General features: G+C 47.0%; 1 protein-coding gene across 3 annotated transcripts; it reads right to left on the reverse strand.

Moving 5' to 3' along the window:
• Positions 1 to 841: 841 nt before the first annotated feature.
• PACSIN3 (protein kinase C and casein kinase substrate in neurons 3) lies at positions 842 to 26,350 on the reverse strand. Of its 3 annotated transcripts, none has more exons than XM_033063805.2 (12): positions 26,262 to 26,350; positions 14,241 to 14,322; positions 12,759 to 12,859; positions 12,176 to 12,332; positions 11,177 to 11,412; positions 10,781 to 10,936; positions 10,051 to 10,226; positions 9,118 to 9,238; positions 8,525 to 8,655; positions 7,809 to 7,874; positions 7,136 to 7,296; positions 842 to 4,122 (listed from the first exon to the last, which is right to left on the reverse strand). In XM_033063805.2, exons 3-12 carry the CDS (start codon positions 12,810 to 12,812, stop codon positions 4,007 to 4,009), a joined length of 1,374 nt encoding a protein of 457 aa, XP_032919696.1. In that variant the 5' UTR covers positions 12,813 to 12,859; positions 14,241 to 14,322; positions 26,262 to 26,350; the 3' UTR covers positions 842 to 4,006. The 3 variants fall into 3 exon arrangements, with proteins under 3 accessions (XP_032919696.1, XP_032919695.1, XP_032919697.1); XM_033063804.2 differs by lacking the exon at positions 26,262 to 26,350 and adding an exon at positions 25,970 to 25,988; XM_033063806.2 differs by lacking the exons at positions 7,809 to 7,874; positions 26,262 to 26,350 and adding an exon at positions 25,970 to 25,986.
• Between the last annotated feature and the right edge of the window lie 1,628 nt (positions 26,351 to 27,978).

Consider the following 27,978-nt stretch of genomic DNA (forward strand, 5'->3'; position numbering starts at 1 on the left):
CCTGCAGTGGGTATTTTCCAACCACATTTCCATGGGTCAGGATGGGGTTTGTGGTACTGACTTTGTCTCACATTCAGCCCCATGATCTGTCAGCAGCTGGTCTCAGTGCATTTACCCTAGAAATGATCACCTACAGGTTTAAGTGGTGTTCAAATCCATTCTGGCTGCAACACCAGCTTTCTTCATAGAAGGGATTTTTGCAGCCTGCTGTCCCTAACCATAATGCTTGCAGCTCCATAAATGCAACCAAGGCAGCTCCAGTTCACACAGAGCCTGCTCTGCATTTGGGGGAACCTGTGGAAGACAACAGAGCTGAGCTACACAGGCTCACAGCTCTGGCCTTGGGCTGGACCTGCAAACAGAGCAGGAGCAGAGGCAGTGCAGGACAGTTTCTAACAACACTGACAGCTCTCTGTGCAGGATTGCCACATACTTGCACCTGCCTGGGTGCTTTGTGCCAAGCAAAACAGCCACAAGGACACAGGGGATGGGAAGTGGGATGGAAAGTAAACTGCAGCAGCAACGGCCCCAAGCTCCAGGCAGGGCTGTGGGAATGCCACCCAGAGCTGGAGGCTAACCACAACTCAGCTACCATCCCACAGCACAGCTGGCCTGTGGGCTTTGTGATCTTGATTTTGCCTACAGGGCAAAACCATTACTGGGTTGGGCAAGCTCAGCTGTGACTTTGGGGAAATAGCTGTGATCCGTCATAGAGAATCTTTAACTTCCTCTTCCTAGAAAATTCATCATCAACAGGAAATCCAAGCTTTGGATGTTAGTTCAAAATTCTTTTCCAGGAAGATGCCAGAACCAAATGAATTATCTGCTAACCAGAGGTGTATGAGCTTTCCACAAAGAATGGCTTTATTAAAAAATAAAATATGACTAGATAATTATTCACTGTGTTGCACATCAGGCACAGAGATGCATTTGTATTTTTTTTACAAAAACAGGCTTCACTGGCCTTCTGGAATTCAGGCTCAGCAATTAGTTTATGTGTACATGTCTCACACAAAACTTTTGGCGTGGCATGAAGTTTCAACTAGAACCTTTGTGGTTAACAAAACCTCATTTGCTTCTGTAGAAAACCAAGTATCCAGGCAAAGCTATTACTTTAATATAAGATCATTAGATGTGGGTTGGCTTGGGTTTTTCTTTTTTCTCCTTCCCTCCAGCCAGATATTTACTACACAGGTTCACTTTTACTAATCCAGATGGTTTTGGGTAGCCAGGACTAAGTGCCATGCCCATTTGTGAGGCATAGTCCAGCCAAGCAATTTTTCCTTCTCAATGTATTGTCTGCCGTCCATTACTTTAGCTCTTGGAAGGATTTTCTGATGTGCAAACATTCCTTAGGGAACTTATTCACGTAAGATGCAATATATCCCTATTTCTGGAAACCTTCAGGCAGCCCACTTTAATCAGGTGGTCATGTTTTCCTAGGACAAACAAGTCTGTTCAGACTTTGTCCTGTGGAATTTCAGGTTGTTTGTACTGTAATCAGAGGTCCTGTCCGCTGGACATTTCTGTCCTTTAGCATGTTATGGCCACACCTAGCTCCATCCCTAATTACAGAACTCAGAAGAGGAGTTAAAGTCAATTTTCCATGTCATCCTCTGTAGCTCCCTTCTATCATTTTTTAACCTTACATGAAAGTCTAGCGTTAGTGTTTGAAATATGCAGGTTAATCAGGGAAACTCCAGTATTGTTTATAGGACACCTCAGGTCATTTTAGCCCTGTTTTAGTCTCAGTTCTCTCAGAAGCCTGGCAGGCATGGCTCTCTTCACATTCATGTGTGCTAGGACAAAGGAGCAACAAATCATTCCACTGTGGGTTTGCAAGTGGAACACTTACAGCACAACAGTAATGATACAGTTACCTAGGACACAGAACTGAAAGCAGACTGGATCTTTAAATAAATCCAAGTGCTTATACACCAACACCTCTAATTACATGGCAGAAGTTTAGAGGCATCTTCAGATACTGAACCTAGAATACTAATTAAATTCATAGCTAAATCCAGGCATTTTTAATGTCTGTTGCTTAGATATTTAATTGCCTTTTGTAAATATTTTCTCTTTTATTGAGAGATTACTTAATAGACTCTGAGCAAAATGCTTTAGCCTTGTTCTTTTGGTTTGCACCTCTCTTCCCCAGTCATGGAGTACAGTGCTAGGGATATTTCAAGCAAAACCTTTCAACTGTAAGTTCCTGTGGCCTCACAAAAGCACTAGAAATAGCATTAGTCTCCCATCTCTTTATCCATGGCACTTTAAGACATCCATTATGCTGTAAAAGGTTAATTTCTGTTGTGAGCCAGGCAATGAGATGTTTGTGATACTTGAATCTTCATAAATTAAGTGTTTGAATATGTCCATCCCCTCCTCTGTTTCAGTCTACATTTTGGCTTATTAGCTGCTGTTAATTTAATCCTGACATTCACTCATGACTTCAGACTTACTTATGTGTAGCATTTCTTACAGCTTCTTTTTCTGAACAGCTCTGAAGCAGTTCACCCCAAGTGAGTATTGTGTGGCTCAACTGAGTATTGTGATTCTGTCTTAGCCAGGTCACTCACATTTGCTAGGCCAGAATAAGAATGTCACTACAGAAGGTTACTACAAACTCAAAATGCATTCCAGCAGCAGTTTCAAGCAGATGTACTAAGTAAGCCATTTTTAAGCAACTGCTTGTTTGCCTTTGTTTCTCCAACAATGGGAGCTTTTCCAGTTTCTTGTTCCCTCAAACTCATGGGCTTATCAGTCCCTATGCTGGAATATACAGTGCACTAGGATCAGGATGCCAGGTCTTCTCAGCAGCCTCACAAGATTTCAAAGGCAGAAGGACAGGTGAGATAAAGATGTTTGACACATCCTCCCTGTTGAATGGCACGTAATAACTGGGCATAAGTGCACTTGCAGCAATTCCGGACAAAAAGGGGAGTTACCCCTCTGTGGGTAATTAGTGTCAGCCAGCAGGCAGCTTCCACAGTGCAACCCTTATCACAGTGCAGGCAGGGGTCTTTGGCAAAGCAGGGAGTGCACTTTTAGCCCTTTGTAAGTCAAGAAGATATTGGAAAGGAAAAAGAGGGTCTCTGCTGTGCACTAAGTGCTCTTGAAGAGAGGTGCAGCCAAAATAATCTAGATGCATTAGAAACCCCAACATATACAATTGAATTTAGGAATCCTAAGCAGAACAGCCCTGGAACGTGGCTGTAATTTTATTAAAACCAGCCTTCAGCATGTGTCAAAGTCCATTTCAGCTCAAGAAGCATTCAGTCAATTCCAACTTGCTTCACAACAGGTCTATTCACAACTCATTAGCCTGAACAGCCACACCATGCAAGACAAGCTTCTTCCTCCTGTGCCACAGCTGTACTATCATTCATTCCTGGGGTTATCCCAATAAATAGGAGGGCAGTGAAAAGGGATGTTCAGGTCAAAGCTGTATCACTTATACCAGCTGCCTTACCAGGGAAGCCAACAAGCTTGCAGGTAAGGGATAGTGAAAACTTATAAAAGACATGGGAGAATAAAGAGCTTTCTGCCAGTCATCTTGATGGAGCTAAAAAGGGGAAGCAATGGTAGAAGTTCCCTATTACCCTGCATATCTGAAATTCCCTAAACAGGAAGCCTGGAGGAAGGGCAGACCTCAACACCCTATGGATGCATGTGTATTGAAATCAAGGAAGTATGCTTTCTCTCTTTTACAGAGCTCCATGAAAACACCTCCTTTCACTGAGTGTTAAGTCATAAGGATCAGTTTCTTTCTGCACTCCTACACTACTGTAGTGCTCAGAAAAGTCTTTATTCATCCTTGTTTATTTTTTAGAAAACCCCTACAGATCTAGATGTTTAAAATTAAGCATTAGTTACATGGAATATGTGCCTTTAAAGTCCAGAAGCTGCTGGATATACAGCAAAGGTGGGTTGGGGCCAGGAGTGACCCAGTGACCTCTGCAGGAGATGCTGGTATGGCTGTGAGGCACTGGCGGGGCAGCAGCAATCATGATCCAACCTTCTCAACGTAATTAGCAGGATAGAGTCCAACCTGACCAGTGAGAAGTCGGCCCTTGCACCAGCCCTGCTCATCTTCCTCACTAATCTTCATTAGTTCTTCACCTAGAAGTAAGAACAGTCATTAGGAAGCAGCTTTGAGAAAGGCAGCATGGCATTTTTATCCACCTGAAATGACTTGATAACAAACAAGACTATTGGTCTCCATCATCGCACTCTTCTCCCCTTATCAACACCCTTATCATAACTCAGTTTAATCAAAGCCAGAATCACTGATCTCTCCAGTATTTATACTCAGTACTATCACCTCAGCCAAGGAACTTAAACAGACCTTTGCTTCTTCTATTCAGCATCAGAAATCTTTTGTGCCCTATAGTTCTGCCTGCTTTTCTCTCTTCCGAGGAACATGCTTACTTACAAGCCAGAATGATCAGAGATCTGAGACAATTTTTTCTTGCTCTGACAGGCAAGTGGGAAGGAAATACAAGAAGCTGCTAAGCTCTGGCTGTTGGAACCCAAAATGCCTATTTTCCATGATGGAGTGTCCGGTTTGGCCAGAAAGGCATGAAATCAACTGATTTCTCAAACTGTCACCAGGAAACACTTTTAACACTCCTACATTTACAGTAGTTTCACGAATACAAGCCGCACGGATTATAAGCCGCACCCCCGGTGCCTCGACAATGTTGCTGTCTTTGTCAATAGATAAGCCGCACCCCGAATATTAGCCGCACTTTCGTTCGTAGCGAGAATCCGTGCGCAGCTTTCACAAATTGGCCAATTAGCAACAGGATCGCGGCATAGCGGGCTTTACTGGCTCGGGGCGGGGCCAGGCAGGCTCGGCCCGCTCATGGTTGCCGATAGGGGTGGATGGCCCGGCTCGGCGCTACGGCTTGGCTGGGCCGGCCGGGCGGTGTTGCTGCCGCCGCCGCCGCCAGGCTCCCTGCTCCCGTCTGCACTGCCACTGCTGCGTTTGCTTGCCCTGCGGGCGGTGCTGCCGCCGCCGCCGCCGCCAGGCTCCCTGGCTCCCCGCTCCCGTCTGCACCACCGCTGCCATGTTGGCTCGCCCTGGCCGGCACTGCTGGCCGCCGCACCGCCGGGCTCCCCCACGCTGCTAGCCCTGGTTCCCCTGGGCTCCCGTGCACTGCCAGCCCTGCTTCTAGGGGGCTTTTCCCCGCCGCCGGGCAGCCCTGCTCGCCGGGCTTCCTGCTTCAACTGTCCTCTCCTATGCAATGTGGCTCCCGTGCACTGCCAGCCCTGCTTCTAGGGGGCTTTTCCCTGCCGCCGGGCAGCCCCGCGCCGCCGGGCTTCCTGCTTCTACTATCCTATCCTATGCAATGTGGCTCCCGTGCACTGCCAGCCCTGCTTCTAGGGGGCTTTTCCCTGCCGCCGGGCAGCCCCGCACCGCCGGGCTTCCTGCTTCTACTATCCTATCCTATGCAACGTGGCTCCCGTGCACTGCCAGCCCTGCTTCTACGGGGCTTTTCCCTGCCGCCGGGCAGCCCCGCGCCGCCGGGCTTCCTGCTTCTACTATCCTATCCTATGCAATGTGGCTCCCGTGCACTGCCAGCCCTGCTTCTAGGGGGCTTTTCCCTGCCGCCGGGCAGCCCCGCGCCGCCGGGCTTCCTGCTTCTACTATCCTATCCTATGCAATGTGGCTCCTGTGCACTGCCAGTCCTGCTTCTAGGGGGCTTTTCCCCGCCGCCGGGCTTCCTGCTTCTGCTATCTTCCCCTATGCAGTCGGGCTCCCCTGCACTGCTAGCCCCAGTTCTCCCAGGCTCCCCCGCCCTGCTGGCCCGGGCTCTGCCGCCCTCCCTGCCCCGCCCTGCTGGCTCAGGCTCTGCCGCCCGCCCCCCACACTGCTGGCCCCGCCTCTGCCCAGCTTTCCCACCTCAGCCGGGGCCGGCCGGGCTCCAGCTTGGCTTGGGGCTGCCGCGGGCTCTCACTTCCGTGTTGGCAGCTTTTAGAATTTTGTTAATGTATTAGCCGCCCCGGAATATTGGCCGCACGTCCGGGTTTCCACCAAAATTTTGGTCAAATTGGTGCGGCTTGTATTCGTGAAATTACTGTACTTTGGGAAGGGGCAGAAAGATCCCCTCCTCCACCAGTAGAAGGTCATACTTTTGCCAGAGAGGGAGGTCTGACTGCATCAGTGGGCACATCCCACACTGGAAGAGTCCCAGAAAGTCACTTCTGTTAAGCTGAAGCCCTACTGGTATGTGTTGCTCAGAACAGATTCAAAAAGGAGATGACTACAGCTAACAAGTCATACCCCATTTCATCTGCTGAGTTGAAAGAAAGAACAAAGTCAAGTTCTTACAGCACTCATATTGCAGGATATTTTAAAGCAACAAGTTAGTGTTAGGAAGTTTACTAGTATGGTAACACTGCAGCACAGATACTGGCCTCAGGCACAAGGCCCTGCTACTGAAGGACTTCATTGACTTTAAATGGGTGTGTTTTGGAAAGGTACAGCACAGAGATACCATGTAAAACTCAAAACAAGCAATATCAGACACTCCCAAGGTCACCATGTCCACTTGAAAATGAGAGGAGGGCACATGCAAACTTAAATTTAACTAAAGGGAAGAAAAGGAGACAGGTCTGTTTGTTCCAGTGCTCAATCCTCTTCTGCAAGCCAGGATCTCCATTCTCGAGATACCCATTTTGAGCAACAGTTTGCACAGCTGTTTTGTGCCAGCTGACCTCTGCCTTCAATAGTACATGTCAGTAGGTGAGCTTCTCCCAAAATATCTATCTTCACATTATTTGAAAAGACAATCCAGAACACCCATGTAATTTTTATATCAATGGTGCAAGGGAGAAGCATTTAATAAAGGTTCAGGACATAATTCAGAATAAATGCTCTAAGAAGAGGCAGGGATCTGCTCTCCCTGCACTCTGACCAAGGCATAAACAGTTCCCCATGCAGCCCCACTACCTTCTGGTCTAGAAAAAACTGGATTTCCCACTGTGTCATCCTCCTCAAAGGAGCTGGCAGTGGTCAGATCAAGGGAAGAATAAATACCAGTTTTCAAGTGGACATCCAATTCTTACAGAGTGTTTCAATCATTCAGAGAGCCCAAGTGAGGACAGTAAGAGATTAGTGCTTCTGTACCTGCTTTAAAGCTCAGCTCATCAGCCTCCTGTCCTGTGTAATCATAGAGTGCTCGTACCCGTACACCTGGTACCTTTAGGTCTTCCTCGTGCCCATTGGCATCCAGGCACTTCTTGGGAGTGTCCTCATCTGACCACTCTGAAATGTCTTCCTTCCCTCCGCTGTGTGTGTGGAAGGCAAGAGGGGACAAGATGGTTGTTAGTAGATTGATCTTTCACCCACCTCCTCCTGAATCATGCACCACCCTGAGTCCCCCTGAGACTGCTCTGCTATAGGACAGGATGCAAAGAGGCCCAAAAGTCAAGCAAGGGCAAACAGGAAAAAGAGATCCCAGGAGATACTAGATTTTGTTGAAAGTACCCCAGCATTAGAACCCTGAGGGCCAGGAGGATAACTCACTCCCAAAGTATTTTCACACACACACTCTTCATGACCTCCTCCTAGTCTAGCAGACTCTCTCACACAAGGAAAGCCACTCCTAACTGGAGAGCCCAGCTGCATCCAGAGTTATTCCAGCCAAGAATAAGACAGAAAGGAAAAGCTGTGTTTTGCATCCCAAAGAGATGTCTGGAATTATGTTTTCCAAGTCAGGGACAAGAGCAGAGGGGAAGAGCAGCAGAGGACAGACACCTGAAAGCCAAAAAACCCTGCAGAGGCTATGTTCCATACTAACTTCACATGGGTTGATGCCTTCAGGGTGTCATAGAAGAGGCTGTTCTGCTCCTCTTGATAGGAAAACCTGTAGATTGGCAAATAGGGCCCCTGAATCCAATTAACTGTGAAATATAGTAGCGGCCTTGAAAAATCTCTATATCCCCATTCTTCTCTGCTCACTTTGGCCACAATCTCCCTTTCAAAGCAGGACAGCTAGTGGAACAGTAGGATGAGTTTGTTCTGCCTCTCCCTACTCTCCAGACTTGCTTGCTTCCTGGCAAGGGAAGCAAAGCAGCTATATCCAAACTTGTCAGGGAAACATACACAAACATACCAGGGAAAAACAGTAAGAATTTGTTGCCTTCATTTAGGAAACCACACAACTCTTCTCACCTTGTCTGGGTGGAAGAACTGGGGAAATGCCTGCCAGAATCAGACAGCACTAGTCAGACTGGGCTAAATCTTGTCACTAGAAGGATCTTTACCAGGAAGGCACTTTGTGGGACAGAATATGCTAGACAAAAAAGCAAAAAAACCCAACAAAACAAACCCAAAATCAAACAGCTACCCTAAACTGCATTTTCTACATGGCCTTTTCCAGAATGCCACAGGTAAGGGCATGGACAAGAAACAGGAAATTGAGGAAGAGATTACTCCCATAAATCCAGCTCATTCATGACCCTAGGCAGGACTGTACTTTTCCTAACCTGATGTAGCGCAGAATTCAGCCTTTACCTTGTCTGCAGAGGGGTCTGTGAGACAACACCATCTCGTGTAGGCAAAATGCTGGTCAGTGTGACATCATCAGCCATCTTGCCACTCTTCTCCTTCTTAGTGATTTGCCTCTGTGTTTCAAGGGACCATTCCTGTCCAAGGAAAACCAGTAAGACCATCAAGCCACTCAGGTACAAAAGCTCTGTATCTTTTCTGCCCAATACAGAACAACAGAAGACTAGGCTGTACTTCAGTAGCAGCTGAACTGGTCAGCTCAATAGCCTTGCTGGTATAGCAGGCTCATTTCTGTTGAATCCCAGGATGCAACAAGAGAGGCTTGAGAGAAAATCATGACAGAAAGCTGTCCCACAGCCCTGAGCACCACCTCCTGTTCTCTGACCTTGCAGATGGATGGCTGGAATATAGCTTGGCAGCCTACGTGTGCCCCTTTGGGCAGCAGACAGCTTGCAACACAACAATTTCAGAAGAGCCCAACATCCCGAGCCTGCTGAGCGAAGACATGGTCTTTCCAACACAAGACTAGTGATCGCCGATTTCAGATAAGCAGATAATTGTTTGGAAATAGCATTAACACACTCTAGAATGCTCCCCACCTCAAACTGAGGCCAATTCATCGCCATGCCCGGTCCGTGAGTGTTGCGCCACCACTTCAGGTCCTCCTGGTTGTCTGCAGCCATGATGACTTGGTGGAGATCCCGATACAACGCATGAAAGCTACAACCAGAACAGACAGAACCACCAGTAATCACATCCCTCAGCAGTTTCCCAAAAGCCAGCTAGGAAGGAAGAGATTAACCTCATGCACAATTATATAGTATCCTCAATCCCACAGGATTAAGGATGCTAGAGCAGCACCTATTCAGTCCCAGGAAAACACAGCCTCCCTTACTGGAGAGTCAGCCTGGCAAACAGGACAGTCTTGTTTGGTGTGGCAGTGCCTAACAAGTGCCAGCTCTCAGCACAGCTCATTAAGTGAGCACTGAAATAACTCAGTGCATTCTTGCACATGGACAGGGAGGTGGCTCAGATTTGTTGACTCTACCATAAAAGGGGCACAGAAGATTTTTGGCTGCGCCTGTTACCCCTGTGTAACCTCTACTTAGGGCAACTTTTGGGCTTACAGACATTACTTCACAAAAAGTCTTTCTAGTAAGGGCAAAATGGGTGGAATAACCATCAATAACAGGCAACAGAGCTACATTCCTTAGCCTGGGATTACATATAACATGGAGGCATTTCACAGGATAGAAGTACACACACAGGACAGTACTGGACAGCAGTGAAAAAGGAAGGGTTCGAAGGCAGAAAATCCTCTCTGGAGAGCCTGGCACTGTCAGCAGTCACAGACTCCAGCACTGGTCACTCTAAAGAGACCAAATGGCTGTTCTAAGATACACTTGGAAGGGGAAAGAATGAAATGTGGCTGATGCAAGCAAGCAGCTTCCAGAGACACCAGGATTGGCACCCCTCACCAGAGCCTAAGTACTCCAGGCTGGCAGAATTCCCCTCTGCATCAGGGCCAGTACCTTTCACTAGTGGAGAGGTTGAGATGCTGGTGCAGATTCAGAAGCATCTCCTTAAAGAAGCACAACCGCTTGCGCTCTGCCTCCTGACAGCCCTCAAACACTTGCTCCATGTCCTCCATGTAGCGGGGATTGTAACGATTCAATTCTTCCAGCATCTTCTCATACTGATCCTTGCACTGTAGCAGGAGCACAGCAAAGGTGAGCAAGATGTGTTGCCCTGCTGGCAAACAAGTAACAACCCTCCCTACTCAGGCTGGGGACTGGCATATTTTTTCCCCACTGCACTGTTGAACAAATATACCAAAAAATAAGAAGAAATCCCAGAGCTGAAATTCCAGTCCATTGCTCTCCCAATATTCTTGCAAGTTTCCTGTTCTTCCTAACTACTCTCTTCCATACAGGACCTTCCACACTTTCCCTCTTGTGGACAGACAACTCAGTTATTTTTGATAGCCAAGTCTTCAGCTCTACAGGTTCCGTCCCCTGAAACAAATCCCCTACACTTTTTTCCTTTTTTATTTTAAATGTGTTTATAAATTAGATCTTGCCTAACTTCAAAGACCGAGACCTTAGTTACTGAAGTCTGAGTCTAGCTCACTAAAACCTCAGATGATGGTATTTCACATCTTACAGGGTTCAGCTGAGTCATTTCACTGCGGGACATTATCACCAATGCTTTTTCCTTGAAAGGAGTATCCTTGTGACCCCTGTCTATACAACACAAACACACCTTCTCAGCCTCCTGAGTGCACTTCTCTACACGCTCTTGCAACTTGCGCATCTGCTCCTGTGAGACAGACGAATCTGCCTTGGCATGGTTCTCCCTTGTATGGGCTGTTTTCTCCTCCTTCCGGGCTGCATGATAGTTTTTCTTAGAAGTCTCCACCTGTAGGAAGAGGGATGGGATGCAGAAAAAGCCATGATCCTGCCCACAATCTTCCCATATAGGAAGGAAGTTATAAAACATATTAAAAAAACATATAAAATATAGACCCTTGAGACATCCATCCCTCTCTGGAATTCTCTGCTACTCTGGCTAACCCAGTTTGCTTGCCCAGTGGCTCTTGAAATCAGGCAGCCAGCTCAACTACCCTTATCTCTCTTTCCCCATTCGCACTTTACTTACATCTTTCATCTTCTTCACCCAGGGTTTCTGGGCCTTTCGGAAGCCATCCTCTGCATCCTTTGTTTCCTTGAAGCCTCCAATCATCTGCTTGTGGTAGGCCTCTTTCTGCCAGGCCTTGATCTTATCTGAATCTTCACCAGCCAGGTGGTTCCGTACAGCCAAGTGAATTTCACTCAGTTTGTCTGCAGCTGTCAGGAAGGCATGCCAGGCCTTTTCCAGAGTACCATACTGCGGACCTGCAGGAACAAGCACCAGAGGGGCTCTTATACCTACTGCCCACAGAAGGGAATGCAGATTCTTTCTCTCCTACATACATCTACCAGTATGGATTCACTTCCCTAACTCTGCCCCATCAAACAAGTCAGCACTGACTGGTCTCCACAGTCACACCAGGCAGCATCTAGACCGGCTGTTAGAGCTGAATGAAATGGGCATTTCTTTGGGCAGCCTCAACTGTCCCAGATGCTGCCTGCCAGGAGAAGGTTTCTGTAGAAAATTCTTTTCCCAAATCTGGCCGGAGCTTCAGGGCAGATAGCAACATTAGTTCATGACTGAGGCTAGGCTTCTGCTCCACAGACCAGCAGGTCCTTTGGGACATCTATCCCATTGTTTCCTGCTACTTTGTGAGACTCTGAGTTTGAGCACACTGCCACTAAATCACAGCATTAGTAGTTATTCTCAGACTGGAGAAAACAGCTAAGCCATCCTTAAAAGGGGGGTACATCCAACTTGATTTAAGACATGGACTGCCCAAGGACTTGCCAAACTAAGCATGCAGATTTATTTTTTTTAATAACCAAACACATGACAAGAGAACACCACTCCAAGTGGATCAGAGGATTGACTGAAAAAACAGGCAAACATACAAGAAAGTCACCCTCTTCCTGAGGAAGGGAAGCCTGTCTCTCAAGGAAACAGCATCACCTCAGTAAGAGACAGCACTCAAAGAGGGGAGTGCAATGACTGCTTCCTGTTTCCAGTCTAACATGCCAACTTTACCTCTCTCCACATTGGTCCTCCACTTACGGGACCACTCTGTTAGCTGCTGGGCATAGTTCTTCTCTATCTTGGCTCGCTCCTGGAAGCAGGAGATAAGGTCATTGCAGAGTCGGTACCCGTCATCCACACGTTTCACTGTCCGCTTGTAGTTTCCAGCCTGAAATGTCACAACATTGTCATTTAGACAAACTGACTCAATGTTCCTGCACTACACACAACCTCCATCATTGCATGGGGAGGGAACACAGGCCCTTCTAAAGCCATCATCTGGGCTCAGACCCTCTTTTGGTAGTCTCAGGCGGACACAGCACTGGAGGGAAGAAGCCGAGACGTTTTGCTTGCTTTTCTCACAGCTCAGATCAATGTCAGCTGAACAAGGAACTCTCATTCTACAGTATCTATGGAAGAGTCACTACTCCCTGCAGTAACACACAGCATGGTACTGAATCTTCCCACAGCTCCTCACTTCCACTCCTCAAGGGCAAGGTGTCACCCACAGACCTGGAACTCAACCCCCTAATTCCATCAGTGGGTGGTAAGATGACACTCCTACCTCCTTCACACTCCAATTATCCTTCCTTACCTCCCAGAAACTGCCCCCAGGAGCCTCCCCACCAGCATCATCTTCTGACGACATCACCCTCTTTTTCTTGCAGCAGGGAATGTTTGCAGATTTCAGTTAACCTGAGAAGAGAAAAGTGATTTCAAGCATAGCACTGGCTGGGCCTTTGCAGACAGCGTAGTTCTCCATGACTCTGGGAGCTGGAGGAGCCCAACTGGTTGCCCTGCTCCTGTCATCAGTGCCCTTCCAGCTGCACATGGCAAGGTCCAGCAGAGATGCCCAGGGCTGAAATGGCCTCCCTCCCTCCCTGCAGACAAGAGACCTCCTTGGCAGGCCTGTAACACATTGATGTTGTAGAAGTCAATCTTGCCAAACCTTGGCTGTGCAGATACCGGAGATGCTCATGAATCCAACCAAGGTCCTCAAGAGTGTAACAAACTGAGGTAGCTAAAGCCATTTAAAATCTGCCTTGAAAGATTTAAAATAAGTCTTGTGTCAATGGAGATGACTCCAGCTTCCCAGTATGACTCAGGATTACAGGATTACAACTGACTGGGAAAAACAAGGCTGAGCAGTCAGCAGGCAGGCATGTCTTGAATGGGGAGGAGCCCTGTAAGCTGCCCACCAGCTGAGCTGGGCTTGAGCAGAAGTACAGAAACATGCTGGGGCATACTCAGCCAAAGGGCAGCACAGCACACCTGCCTATGACCCAGCAGCACTGCTTCCCTAGGAACATCCCTGCACAGCTGCTCTTTTCACTACACTCACTGCATTAGGCTCAAAATCTAGGCTGGAATGTAAAAGGTTCATGTCATTGTCTGCCATCTTAGAACTTTTGCCCATTCCCCTGTGCTAGCCTGCACTGCCAGTTTGTTCCTGATGTGGTACAACACTATGAATTCCTTGGGGAGAGGTTCAGGATTTTTCTTGTGCAAGACTGAGAGAAGGAGAAACAGAACCCAAGCCCAGTCACTTGCTGACAACCCAGTTCTTTCCAGACAGGCCCAGGTTAATGCAGCATGCATGGCCTTTGCTGCCACTTCTCCTCTTGCACATTCCTAGTTATAAAAAGCTTCCCTCACACCCCAGAGAGGTATCTGCCAGCCCACAGAGCACACAGCAGAGATGAGGATCAGGTCAAGAGTCCACATCTCCCACCTCATGCAAATCCTTCTTGGTGGCATGAGCCACACGGTGAAGCGGCCCAACCCAGACTACAGGAATTTCCGACATTTGCCTATGTTTGCCCAATGTCATCCCATGGAGTCTGTCAGAAGCATATTAATGCTGTTCCTCTGACTTTCTTCAGCAAGCTGGAAATGCCGAATTACAGTCACTGAAGCAAGCTGTTAAATGGGATACGACATCAGGTACACGAACCCTGAAAAATTAATTCCTCCACCATGCCACCAGCTGTCCCTGTCCTCTCTCCCCACCAACTGCAAAGGCATCTTACAGCCTCCAGGGTATGCAACTCTACTCCTGGCCCCAGTAACTACATACCTGAAAGCCAAAGCAAGGTGCCGCGGGGGAGCAGCGGGAAGCCGGCAAGTGTGTCTCAAGCTCTTCAGACTCTGAAAAAAGACTGGAGGAGACAGAGATGGACACAGTCAGACACTCCTTTGCAGGGATGATGCCTGTTCTGATGCACTGCAGTCCTAGGGGTGTCCCTTTTCTACCAGCTACTTAGGAGTGGCACCCTCTGATATAGCAGCTGCAGCCACTGTGCCTCCCGAGATGCCATGTTCCAGCACGTAGGAGGGATGCCAAATCCTTGTGTCACAAGATCTAGCCCCAGAGAGAGTTAAAATAGAAACACTGGGGTGGCTGACAGCACTGTGCAGGAAAGGTAGCATCACAACAGCTGAGCACAGGGAACAGCTTGGGACAGAAAGGCCTAAAATAAACAGGCACCCCATGTGGAGTCTGGTCCCCCCTCACTGGCCAGTGTCCAGTTTAGCAAACCCCACCACTTCCATGGCCTGCTGCATATACTTTTACACACAGCTGCCTTTGGAAGAAAGAGGGAAGGACACACATATACCATCTCCAGTCTCTTTTAACTAAAGACGGAGAAGATTTATACACAAGTCAAAGAACTTGATAACTCTACATTAAAAATAAACCAAAAAACACCACCAAAACTCACCAGAACGCATATTCTGGTTTACAGTCGTGTCAATAACATAGCACCTAGCACTGCACTGGTACAACGTGGCCCTCTGGCAGGAGAGCTTTTTTGTCCCTTACTTCTTTCTGTAAGCTGTTCCCATCACATCCTCTGGTACAAGATAACTGTCATCAGCTTTCCACAGAGCAAAGAGAAGTAAAAGGTCTGCAGAAGCTAAGAGAAGCAAGGGCAAAATAAGGCATTTTTGTTTGTCTCACATTTACATCCCTCACATTTACCTCAATGTAAAAAGTTTATTTATTAAAAAAAACCCCAGACATAACCAGCAAAAAACTTCAACTAGAGACAAGCAAAAAATCCCTTCTCAGTCACCAATATGCACTCAACTGAGGCTGGAAGGTTAGGGCAGCTGAGAGTAGAACTACAAAACCTGGAAGTGGGATTTTTAGCCAGATGATAAGACCATTTTTTAGAAGAAATGAAAGAAGGTAGGGAAAGAGAAAGAAGGAAAGAAAAGCAGACTAGGTTATTACAAACTAATGACTTTTGGTGAGGACGGGGAAGGCAAGAGGTTGACGGGGAAGAGTTGTGACTCAGAGTGGTTCCAGTCATTGGATAAAAGGTTAAAGCTCATCAAAAACCTTATAAAGCTTCCCAGTAGTCCCCAATAAAACCAGACTAAACATTCTTGAAATTGCTATGATTTTAAAAAACTTCATGAAGTTATGTAAAAGTGTATTTAAAAACCATCCTTTCTTTCTCCTGATGAAGACATAGATCAATTATACATGACACACGAATGCTGTATCACTTTTTCCACGCTACTCCCTCATCCTCACTTTATCAGGAAGCAATGAATCACAAACATGCCTTCCAGCTCTGGTTTCCAATTCAGGCTGACTACACGGTACTAGAATTTGGGGGGTAAATGTGGAAAGCTGCTGTATGGCAGTGTATGTGTGTTCATTTGAGGGATAGTCAGGCTAAACAAACATCCCAAAACCCAAATCCATTCTTTCTGCAGTTTCCATGTTAGAATTTGAGTTGCATCTGCTTGCCTTCTCAGGAGTTACCAACTCCAATAGCCAGATTTACTACCCCTAAAAGGCTCTGAAATATAATAGTAGCTATGTTGGATCAGAATAAGGTTTATTATGGCCTCACAGCCTTTCTAGACAGCAGCCAAAAGGAGCTACCTTCCCTTGCTTTTGATAACACGGCAAGCATGCATGATGCCTCCCTGCATGCTCTCTGAGCCTCTAACCATTTGCTGACAGGCACTTCCCTGAGCTGGATGTGCCACCTATGAATGAGCACTCAACAGGTTTCTCCTCCATTAATTTCTTCAACCTGCTTTTGAACTCATATGATTTTTCAGCATCTATAATATCATGTGGCAAAGTATGCCACAGCTTAAGACTTTACTGTAGTCCTCAGCATCATAGCTGGGGGCAAAATGCAGTGCAGTGGTATAATATTTCTACAAGCTAATCTCCATGACCTGAGTAGCAGTCAGTTGAGTACATATTTCCATAGCAGTTGTATATAGCCTTTATAAAAAAAGAGAAAAATCCAGCTTGATAGAAGCAAAAAGGTCAAAGAACAAGGACCCTTTCCTGCTGGGTTTTTTCTGGACTTTACATACTTCGTGAGCCCATGTCAGTCAGCAGACCAAATTGGATCTGCATGCAGACATAGGGAAGGTACTTAGTACTGCACAGAGGGGCTGAAAAGAACAGCTGCTGCTGTCACCCTGAGTGAGCCCTAGAAGAGCAAGTAGATTGCCAGTCCACCCCTTCATGCATATCTATTCCTGAAATACCACATGATGTGAGCCACTAAGGGTTTGAGACCAGGGAAAGCCCAAGTTTGATGGGAAAAATAAATATGTGCCAAAGCCTGGAGGTTGTTTTACAGCAAAGTAAAGATGACAGGGATACCTCATGGACAGCCTGATTTAGCAAGAGCCACCAAATGATTCAGGAGGGCTGGCAGAGCCTGTACAGTATAAGCAACATAGCTGGAGTTATACTGGGTTTTACATGGGCCAGTACCACATACAAGACTCCTCCTGATGGCACTTCCCCCTCCTGATGGCACTTCCCCCTCTGCTAAGAGGAGGCTATCTAGCAAATCATATTTGCAGGGCAAAGGAATGTTTATCCCTACCTTCCCACCTTTATCAGCTCTCACAGTTAAGAGCTACTTAAGACCTCACAGCAGCTCCTGCAAGACGAGGTCTCTGAAGAAGAGGGAAAGAGTGACTACACTACTATTCATTTTACACCTCCAGAGGATTACAGATAAAGGCAGCACAGATACACTACAACCAGCAACATCAGGCAAAGTGACCCATGCAAATGATAGCTACAACTATTTCTGCTTGCTGTATTAGAAAAGATACCTTCTTCCCCCCCATACCTGCTCTCACTTAAGAGCCAACACAATTATTAGGCCACACCTGCTATCAACTCCCTATTAAGTTATCAACAAATGCTTCTTGTTCTTTAGTTGCAGAAAGGTGGAATGGCTCATGACTGTCTCACTGGTACTGAGCTCCACTCAGAAAAATACCAGAGGGCTCATTGTGATAGAGCTGTTTCTACCTTTAAGCCATGTTGTTATTCTCACTTGCGATACAGTCAGGGACATGTCTCAGACCACAGATGCTTGCCATCAGGCCAAGGTGTCAGGCTAAAACCTTCCCTTTCAAAAACATGTGAAATCCATTATGGATTGTAGGGTATGCCTTGTTTCTTCCTGCTTTCACAGCATCTGTACACAGGGTCCTGATCCACAAAGAAAATCTCCAGATCCAAAAATAATAATAGCTCTTCTCCATTGAAGGCTTTCCCTCAGGCAGGTAAACCACAGAAATTCCCTTCCATCTACACCACATTCCAATACTTCCAGCCTCGAAACGCCCAAGGCACCACTTCTATATGCATTGCTTGACTGCCTCCTAAGAATCCTTGTGAGCAACTGTTTTCCTGAGTTCCCTAACATCAAGCCTCTGAACTCTACAAAGGCTCAAAGGGCTGCAGACCTGCAGGAATTCATCCACAGAAACAAAGCTTGTACATTGAACCAGACAAGGCCTTCTGCCCAACTACAATAGCAAAAGCTAAATGCAGACACATGTAGGAACAAACTGAGTTACATTTATCTAGTAACTGAGGCTTTGGTGGAGACACATTTTTATTGTGGATCAATATCTATATAGGTGCTAAAGCCAAGCTAAGCAAAAGTTTTCATTGCTTGCTATTAACTAATTTCCACCTCATGACAATTAACACTAGAAGGCAGGAATTTGATACTTTCTGCAACCAATCTCTTTGATTCCCCAGTCATTTTTCTGTATAGCATACAATAGCAAAGGTATTCTTTTCCCTCCAAAAACACTGGCACTCTGGTATAGGTTGCAGATAAACATTTCAATCTGAACAATTCAAATACACAAAAAGATGGCAGCCTCCCTTCCCTTACAGGATGACAAGCATGACATCCCTTTTTTTTCCTTTTAACTTGTCAGAATGAAACTAGAGAGCTGAAGCCAAGAGGTTCCATGTCACTCCAGCAGCGTAAAAATTGCTGTTGGAACAGCAAAGCTAGTAAGGTCCCCAACAGAAAGAATGAAATGGGGCATGGGACAGGGTGTCCTTTTTTTCAGATTCACCATCTCTGGAATTGCACATCCAGTAACTCTGAACCAGTAACTGGGATGATGCCCAGTAATGTGCTCTCCACTGCCATTGTATAGGAGGTCTGGTATTTACAGGCATACTCACCTTTCTGAAGGGGGGACAGCTCTTGTCTGCTACAAAGGGGCCAAGTAACACAAAGATCCTCCAAAACTTCCTTTAGAGGTATTTATCTTATTGCAGTGTCACACCCTCAGCAGTCACCTGACTGGGAAAGGGACCAAACCACTGTTTCCCAGCCTCTCCCCAGAGACTGAAGCCTGCCAGGGCTGTCGAATACAGTTTCAAGCAAGATTTCAGCTCATCTCTCCAGCCAGGGAAAGGTCAGAGAGACACCAGGCAGAACAGCAACTACACACAGAGGTCACTTCAGCTCTGTGCAAGCCTGTAACAGAAACCCATCTCCCAGACCATGATTCTTTAGAGATTATGTGGCTGTCCATTAGAAAAGTCCTCCATGATTACACCAAAGTACTAAAACACAGACAAAATCCTGCTCCACTTGAAAGGCTGAGCCCCTGAGACCAGACCACAGCTTCTTTAGCATAGACCAAGCTAATGTACCAATGACAGACATTCCCCATGTGCCACCCCAAGCTCTTTTCAAAGTGTTCTTGCAGAACTCAATCTTTCTACATTTATTACATTTATCAGGAGCCAAGGCTACAGGACAGGCTTCTACTAATACATTGCTGCTGATCTAGGGGTTAAGATTCCTGGCTGACATAGCTTTACCAGGCAGAAACTGTTTTACCAAGAAAAGGAAAAAAATCTGCTTCCATTTTCCAACATGATATAGAGGATCTTTAATATTACAGAAACACAGATCCTTCTGGTTAACATGACAGTATGAGACTATGTTAATGAAGGAATGTAGTGGGCTGTCAAGGTACATGTTATGTTTTTTTCCCAGTTGTTCTTTGTATTAAAAATAAAATTATAATCTCAAATACAGCGCTGAAGGAGGGAAGAAGCCAGCACCAAACCATTGTGTACCATACTCAAACAGGGCAATAGGCTATGTTCATTTTTATTCAAAATGGTTGCTGGAATAATTTAAACGTGTATGTTGTGTCTATGTGTTTAGCAGCTGCAGCTGACAGCCTAGTAAGAAGCCACACATACAAGTTACTTGGAACAGCACTACCTTAGCTGCTTTCTTAGACCTGAGAACAGCATCATTCTTGGTCCCCTCTTTAGTCGCAGCATGCCCACTTTCCAGCTCTCACACTCCCTGTCCTACCACTCTCTCAGAGCAAGGTTTCAACCTAGGCAGATATTGAGAACCTGTAATCACTACTGTCCCACTCCCTGGCCTCTCCACTTCTTTGCTTTTATGCTGTATATTTCCCAGGGTACTTCCCACCCTGCTGCATCAGTCTCTTCCAGCAAACACCAAGCTTGACAGCAAATACATGCACTTGCTTTTTCATCAGATGGGACCCCAAACAACTGAAAGTTCTTTCTTCTTAAATCACTGATAAACAGGCATTTAAAGCTCTAGTCAAAGCTAGTGTATCCCTCCTCAACAGTCTCAATCCACACTGAATGCAAACATTTTCCAGGATTTAATCTACATCTGGTAACGTTTTTTTTTTTCTGCACTTATTGACTGGTAAGATCAATAGTTCATCCTGTAACACAGTTGTCTGGAACTTAGCAAAAGTAAGTTATTGTCGTAGCAGGTTGAACCAGTCTGTCCTCTCCAACAAGGCTTGAAGTAAGAAGTTTGGTTTGTTTGGATCTTTACATGAGCAACTGATCCAAACAGAATAAAATGCCTTGGACTCATCTAACCCTGAGTAAAGAAGGCAGCAATAATGGGAAGATAGATCAGGGGTGTTTCCTGTGGTTGTGGATGGGGAGCAGGTAGGGGGACAAACTCCTGTAAGTTCCTGCCAGTGGAATATTCTCCTGTGATTGAATCACCTTGCAATGCCAAGAGCAGGGATCAAGTTTACATGAATGCATTAGGAAGTCCTAAGGAAGACTGCAATCAATGCAATCAAACAACCTTTGTGGGAGCCACAAGCCAGTTAGCTCCATTGTAACGATGAGCTTCTGGTGGTTTCTTGCTTCACTAGACTGCACAGCAGTCAGAAGCCTCCAGCTTTCTCTGCTCCCTTCTCCCACTTGGAAGCCACAGTGAGTTTTTAACTCATCTGCAGTTCTGCAATTTCTGGGTTTCCTTTACCAATTGTTGACTTTTCCACTGGCTGCTTTTTGAGGAAGAGGAATGGGAGATAAGAGTTGGCAAGAAATTTGTCCTTTGGACCAAGTGTGTGACAATCATATAGCAAATTATTTCAAAGTACTGCATTTCTTTATCTGTGGTTGCATCAAATAGATTTCTGGGTTTACATGGTAAAAGCTGATTTACTAAAACTGCTTATTATGTGAATACTTTCTCTCCAAATATTCATGTAATGGAGACAAAAACATGAAAGATCAACCTCAAGGCATTTCTGAAGTTCACTCAGTTCCCTGCAGAGTCTCAAGTCCCAAACAGTCTGGAGAAGGGAGTATAACCAACTCCTTGACTTGAGAGTTGAATAAGATAAGATTGACTGCTAGGGCATCTCTTATGGTAAAGAAGAATGAGGTTAAAGCATCACACCCATAACTTCTGTTCCAGGTGTGACCAATTCCTCCACTTTGATAGCAAGGCTCTTTTTTCACCTTTTGTTACCAGAGCTAGGTTTACTCTGCAGGAAAATCTAAACAGTATAAAAACATCTGCAACTTAAGGCAAATTTCAATACCATATGAATTGGAAGTACTGTAGAGTAGCTCTTACACAGAGTCATTTTGCATAGCCTTTTATGGAACCAGACATATGAAAAGAAAGCATCATTTGCTCTGTGGACTGGAGAGAACTTACATTCCCTTTGTCGCATCTCCTGATTCAAGAAGAGTTTGGCAGATCAGCCAATTTGAAGGTACTCCACTCCTAAACATATTCATACATCTTTCTGACAGACTTCCCAGAGATACATCCAGGTAACAAGGTTGAGTAGGAAAGCCATTAGGAACTGGCCTGCACTGTGGAGATTCATACTTCATTGAATCATAGAATGGTTTGGGTTGGAAGGGACCACAAAGATCATCTAGTTCCATGCCCATTACCATGGGCTTGGATGCCACACACTAGACCGGGTTGTTCAAAACCCCATCCAACCAGGCCTTGAACACTACAGGGATGGGGGATCCACAATTTCTCTGGGCAACCTGTTCTAGCAACCCTTTGAGTAAAGAATTTCTTCATAACATCTAATCTAAATCTCTCCTCTAGTTTAGAAGCATTCTCCCTTGTCTGGTCACCATCTGCCCATGCAAAAAGTTCCTCTCCCTTTTTTTTATAAGCTCCTTTTAAGTACTGAAAGGCTGAAATTCTTCTACTGAAAGGCCATGAATACTTCACACATTCTTCTTGAAGTTCATTGCCCTGCATGTCATGGAGCAACTTTTATCTACTTCCATAGTATCTGCAAAGAATCTGCTCCTTAGTATCAGTAGTGCCTCTTAAATTTTTTGGATCTCAGGCTGAAAAACAGTACTATTAACACTTCATATTCCAAATGTTATTCAAAATACTTTAGGAGAGCACAGGCAAAGAGAGCAGTCAGCCCAAAGTGCACATGTGACAGGATAGACTTTAATATTCAGCATCACTGAAATGTCATTTGCTTTCTCAGTCCACTGCCCAAAAGAATTATTTCAGTTTCTGGTCCTCAGGATTCAACCTGACATGTAAGGGAAGAACACTGGAAGGCTTTTTAAAAAACCACAAGCACAACAAAGCAATGCAGTGGGCTTTATTTCTCTGCAGTGCTTCCTGAAGCAGCTCAAAACCCTAGCTGTTTGCTTCAAGAAGCAGAAGTAAATACCTGTAATCATTCAAGAAGTGAAATATGCTACATCTTCTCCCCATCCTCCATGAAAGCTTCTTGCCCTTGTCAGAAAAGGCAGCAAGACCACTTCAAGAACTCACCTCAAGTACCCTCACGGAGAGGTTGCTCAGCTGCCGAACTGGGAGAGGTTTAGCTTAGCAGCAGAGGTACTGTACTGAGGGATGGCAGGAAGTTACTAACAACAAAAATTCACCTGTAGGTGACTGAAATGACTATGTCCCTTCAGAGAGCTCAGAAGGCAAGTACCATATCTTCCTGCAAACAGGAGAAATGCAGCTTGGGCAAGCTCACAGTAGGGACAGGACTGAGGAGGCTGAAGACTTGCTAGCACTTAGGGCTTGCCTGCAGCAATTCTAATGCCTCTAGCTAGGAAAAACTTAGTTGCAATAAACAGAGTCCTACCACAGTCACCTATTAAGAGAGCATAAAATCCCACAGAAACGTAATGCCTCTGGATCCAGGCCTCCGGTACCATGGAGATCTCTCACATGCCTTTTCAACAAACTACAGTGCCCAGTGACAATCACTAGATTTAACACACAAATTCCAACTATCACAAGTCTGAAAGGTTCATTCCCATAATCCCATTCGCAGCAAGGAGAAACCAGTGAAGGCTCAAATGTGATTAGGATGCCAGTCACATTTACTGCCTTATAGCAGTGCCCCACTTCAGCCCACATTTCAGCATGAAGGAACTTGAGACTAATGTACCAGTCACTGAAACAAAGCTGGATGATTACAGCAGGGGATGCACCAGGTTCTTTGCACCGACATTTTCCTTTGTGCTGCTGAAAAACTTGTGCCCAAACAGTCAGTGTGCATTTTGATTTTAAATTACAGTGATCACCACGCTGCAAGGTAGTGGCAAAAAGCTACCACTTGAACAGCTTCTTAACTGCTTCAAGAATGCCAGGTCCTTTTGTAATTCTTCAAAGAGCAAAATCATAAGTTCTTCATGAAAACTTCCAGATACAGTAGTCACTGTTTTCTGACCCATCCACTAAGGTCTTCGACTAAAATATTAAGGCTTTTTTTTTAATCTATCTGTCACAGTTGCCTCTCACAGTGTACCCTCTACACCCATCACACTGAGTAACTAGTGATAAAACAGCATCACAAAGTCTGTTTTTAAAAGATAAGAGCTCCTTAAAGGGCTTAAACAGCTCTCCTATTGTTCAGGCATTTCCCCATGAACTCTCAAGAGCAGCCTAAATTCACAGATCACTGATCAGCTGGTGGCAAAAACAGAGGCAGTTTATTAATGCTCTCTGATCAAGAGTATAGCTTTTTCCACTCAGCAGATACTTTTAGCTTTTGAGGTTCCCAGTTCAATCCCTGGATGCCAGCCATGACACAGACCAAATGGTTCAAAACAACTGAATAATTTCCAGACCTGAGATGGCCAGAATAAAGAATATACAGTGTTTGCCATGCTTGCTGATAGCATGAGTTCTGACAGAAGCTCACATCACCCTGTTGTGTGGTGAAGGCATTCTTACAGATTGGCATCTCCTAAGAAGTCCCATTATTGTATTGCTGATCATGTACATATACATGCATGCATGTATGTAAATATATATCCATTCTCTGATATATATTTATATTTTCTTTTTGCTGGAAATTCATGATCATCCAGAGAAAGCCCAAAAGATTCAGGCTAGGTCTTGTATAATCCACAAAACCTAAAATGACTAAAAGCACCAGTCATTATCCTGTGAAGAAATTAATTTGGGTCCATAAAATTTTCAGCCTTTTATGACTTGGTTACACACACGGTCTGCCAGTGACATTTGATAATAAAGTTCCAGGTGGGCAGTTCTTCTCAGCCCTATACATAGGTGACACACTGAAGTTACTGCTTTTTACAGCCTGAGAAGACAGTCTTCACTTGAACAAGTGCAGGCAAGCCAGAGAAGTTCAAACACACAGGTCAGATGAAAAAAAAAAAAGCTAATAAAGCAATACAATAGACCAGGCACAGAATAGGGAAGGCAGCAGGCAGCTGATCAAGCTCACACATTCATTCTGTTCCAAGCTGCAAGTCAAAGGACAATCTAGTAAATATTTTAGGGAACTTCTAGAGAAATACCATTAATTACACAAAACACTATCAAAGCAGACTCCATCTCACACAAAGCACATTGCGGACTTCAGGGAAAGGTGAATCCTTGCATGAAAGAATGTGCTCAGTTATGCAACTCATGGGGAGAAGTTCCACTTTGACTCCACCCAGAGACCAGCTCACACCTGGAGCAAGGAGTATCTGGACCCTGTCATTCTAGCCCACACACTGCAGTTGTGCATTCTGCTCTCATTCCTTCCCGAGAATGACTTGAGTCACCCACTGTAAGGCTTAGTGACTTCTTAGTGACACTTCAATTCCAGGGTGGAGTGGGAGGCTCTGCTTGGGTTCTGTACTGCAATCAATTACCATCATATCAGAAACTCCTTTGTGCGAATTAGACCAGTAGTTGATTTGAAGGGGAGAGAAGTTGATTTCCAGTTTCAAGAAGTAGGGAGCATCAGTTCTATAAGGAAAGTCAAAGAGTGAACAAAAAGGCCAAACTACTTCCTAGGGCCAGAACAAGTGTCTGGCGGTGGTCAGCTAACCTCATCTGCCCCGCCAAGCCCTGAGCCTTCCTGCATGCCTGAAGAACTGAAGCAAGCAAAGAACACATAGTTGGCACAGAAAGTGGTGGAACAGGTTAATGCGTTTGGGCCACGCTAGCTTCACTTATCGATAGCTTTGCAGAGATCATGGAACCCTCCTCCCGTGCCCAGTGACAAATCAGACTGTCTTCTCAAGCACTGGATATTCAGGCCCGCTAATACCCTCCCTGTTTATCAGCTTTCTCCTGCCCTAGGCTGGAGAGGACACGGTAACCCCAGCAGCCTGCCAGGGGCCCGGTGACACGGCCGAAGGCAGCACCCCGCTGCCTGCCCCTCGCCTTCCCCTCCCTGCTGTCGGCAGCAAGAAGAGAGTAAGAGAACGAGCAAGGACAGAACTGTCCCCTCTGTCGAAATTCTCCATCCAGTTGCCCGGAGGTCAGCTCACAGACCGGCAACACGGACGCCCGAGACAAGGGACTGTAGCCCCACGAGCACGGGCCCCGGCGCGGCCCCTTTCCCCAGGGGGTCCTGGGAAGTCGCTTTATCCCCACTCCGCACAGCGCTGCCAGCGCCCGCGGCTCTGGTTTCAGAGTGGGAAGCCGCTCTGCGCGGATCCGGCACAAAGAGGCCCCTGTCCCCGAGGCAGAGCAGAGGCGCGGGCTCCAGAGGGAGGGAGGGGGAGCCTCGGCAGCCCCCAGTGACGGGGCGGCGGCAGCGGGCCGGCCCCGGGAGGCCGGCGGCGGGGCACCCGGCGAAGCTTAGGGACGCAAAGGGAGCGAAGCTCTGGCGAGAGCTTCTCCAGCCACCTCGCGAACAACCCGCCGGAACCGCAGCCCCGCCGCCCTTCCCAGCCCCGCGCGCCGCCGCTCCCGCACCTACCGGGGGTCTCCGCTGCGCCTCCAGACGAACCGCGCCGAGCCGCCTCCCAGTCCCCTCCTGTCCACAGCCAGCGCCCAGCCGGGTACCGCCTCCCCCACCCGCCCCCTTTCCATGAGGAAACTTTTCCCTCGCAGTTGCCAGCGCGTCCCGAGACATGCTGCCCGCCGCGGGAAGGTGGCGCCGGGAGCAGGACGGGCTCTGCCGCCAGGACCCTCAGCACCCCATGGGGCACAGGTCCGAAAAGCGGCGGGCCCGGGGGAGCGGAGCCCGCAGCGGTGACCCCGCCGCTTACCTCGCAGGCGGCGCGGCGGGACGCTCGGCGGACAGCGGCCACCTGGGGGAGGCGCGGCTTGAGCCCTCCCCCTATTTCAGCCGCGGGACTCGGGGGTCCCGCCCCGCCTCCAGCAGCGCCAGCGGGGCGGGCCCGGGGTGCTCCGCTGGCAGCGGCGGGGCAGCTTCGGCGCTGCTCCCGCCTCCCCGCCCCCGGCCCTTGATCCAATTAACGGGAGCGGGCTCTGCCCAGCCAGGTGGGGTCGGGGGAGGGTACCGGGAGGGCAGCGCCGGCTCCCGTCGTCGTTCCCCTCCACACGGGGGAGGGCCTGGAACCGTGGGGTGAAGAGGGGACTGAGGGAAGTCTGTCTGGCCGGGATCCCCCTCGTGGCGGGGGCGGGACGGAGGCAGCCGTGGGAAGAATTGCCCGCTCGGCCCAGCCCTGTGTTCGGCTCCTGTCCCGAGTTCGTTCATCTGTGTGCGGTACCGGCCAGCTGACCTGCAGGGCCCGCAGCCGCCCTGCTGTATTGGAGTAGGAGGCTCCCCAAGGCCGGCTCCCCTCAAGTGAAGGGCTGTGGGCTCGCTTGTGGCAGTGGCATGGGTCACTGTCCTGGGCTTAGAGAATGGCATCATCTCAGTTCACCTTAGCATCCGTCTTTCTCTTTCACCCGACCCTGCTAGCTCTTTTCAGTCATTCTTCCATTTCTCTGAAAACCTCTATCTGAATAATTCGGACCTCATCTTTAAGTCCTCGGAGCCTTTCAGATGACACTAGCTGCTTTCTAAATGCCAAGGAGTTTGCCTGCCAGCGTTTGCTTTTGTAATCCCAGGCCCCCGAGTGCAATTTCCCCTAGGGCAGGGCTTTTACTAGGAGACCTTGCTGGCCCGCCTTCTCTTGACTGCTTCCAAGTGACTTGGGACACAATTCCAAGGACCAGCTGTGGGTTTGCGGTTATGTTTGTTCAATTGGTGGAAAAAGTTAAGACTGAGAGCCTTGCAGAAGGAAGAGAGGAAAGAGCATGCCATGAATCTTCCACTTCTCTGGAGTAGTATGCACTTGGGTTTTTGCCTTTCTTTACAAGTGCCCTAGCTTTCATAAGAGCCAGAAAAATAACTGTGCTGATAGCCTTCACATACAGTCAAACGCTGTGTTAGAAAGTGGACATCAGAAACAATTTCACTTAATTTCCTCTAAGACCAATCCTCTGTTCACTTTTACCAGCACAGGGTCCCTGGAGGGTGGACACCCGTGACACGTCATTGCCCATGATGTCACCATGAGTATCCTTTTAAAAAGTGAGAAAAGATGCTTATCTTGTCCTCGAAGTTAATCACAGTTGAAAGCATAAGCAACAACTTTTAGTAAAACAAAACTGAAGCCAACTCTTTGGCATAGATACTCTCTAATTCAATTAATTTCTGAGTTTTTGATTTCCATTATCAAATTAATGTACATTAATGAAGGTCAGAAAAGGCAAACACCTGTCATCCGTTGATATCCAGTGTTTGCCCTGTGTTATGCTTTCATGCTGATTTCTATATCGATATCCCATGTGCATCTAAGATAGAGCGTTTAAGACAGATGTGGGACGTGTGGGACCTGGCCACCGCCAATAGCGATAGCAAAGTGAGAGTACTAAATAGCAGGGCTGTTGCAATCCTGTCCTCAAGGCTGGAATGGCTTGGGGAAGATAGGGTGCTCAGGTAAACGAGGTCATAACAATAGTGGTTTTTTTGTT

The sequence above is a fragment of the Catharus ustulatus genome, chromosome 6 (genome assembly GCF_009819885.2).
Source record: "Catharus ustulatus isolate bCatUst1 chromosome 6, bCatUst1.pri.v2, whole genome shotgun sequence".
NCBI classification, from domain to species: domain Eukaryota; kingdom Metazoa; phylum Chordata; class Aves; order Passeriformes; family Turdidae; genus Catharus; species Catharus ustulatus.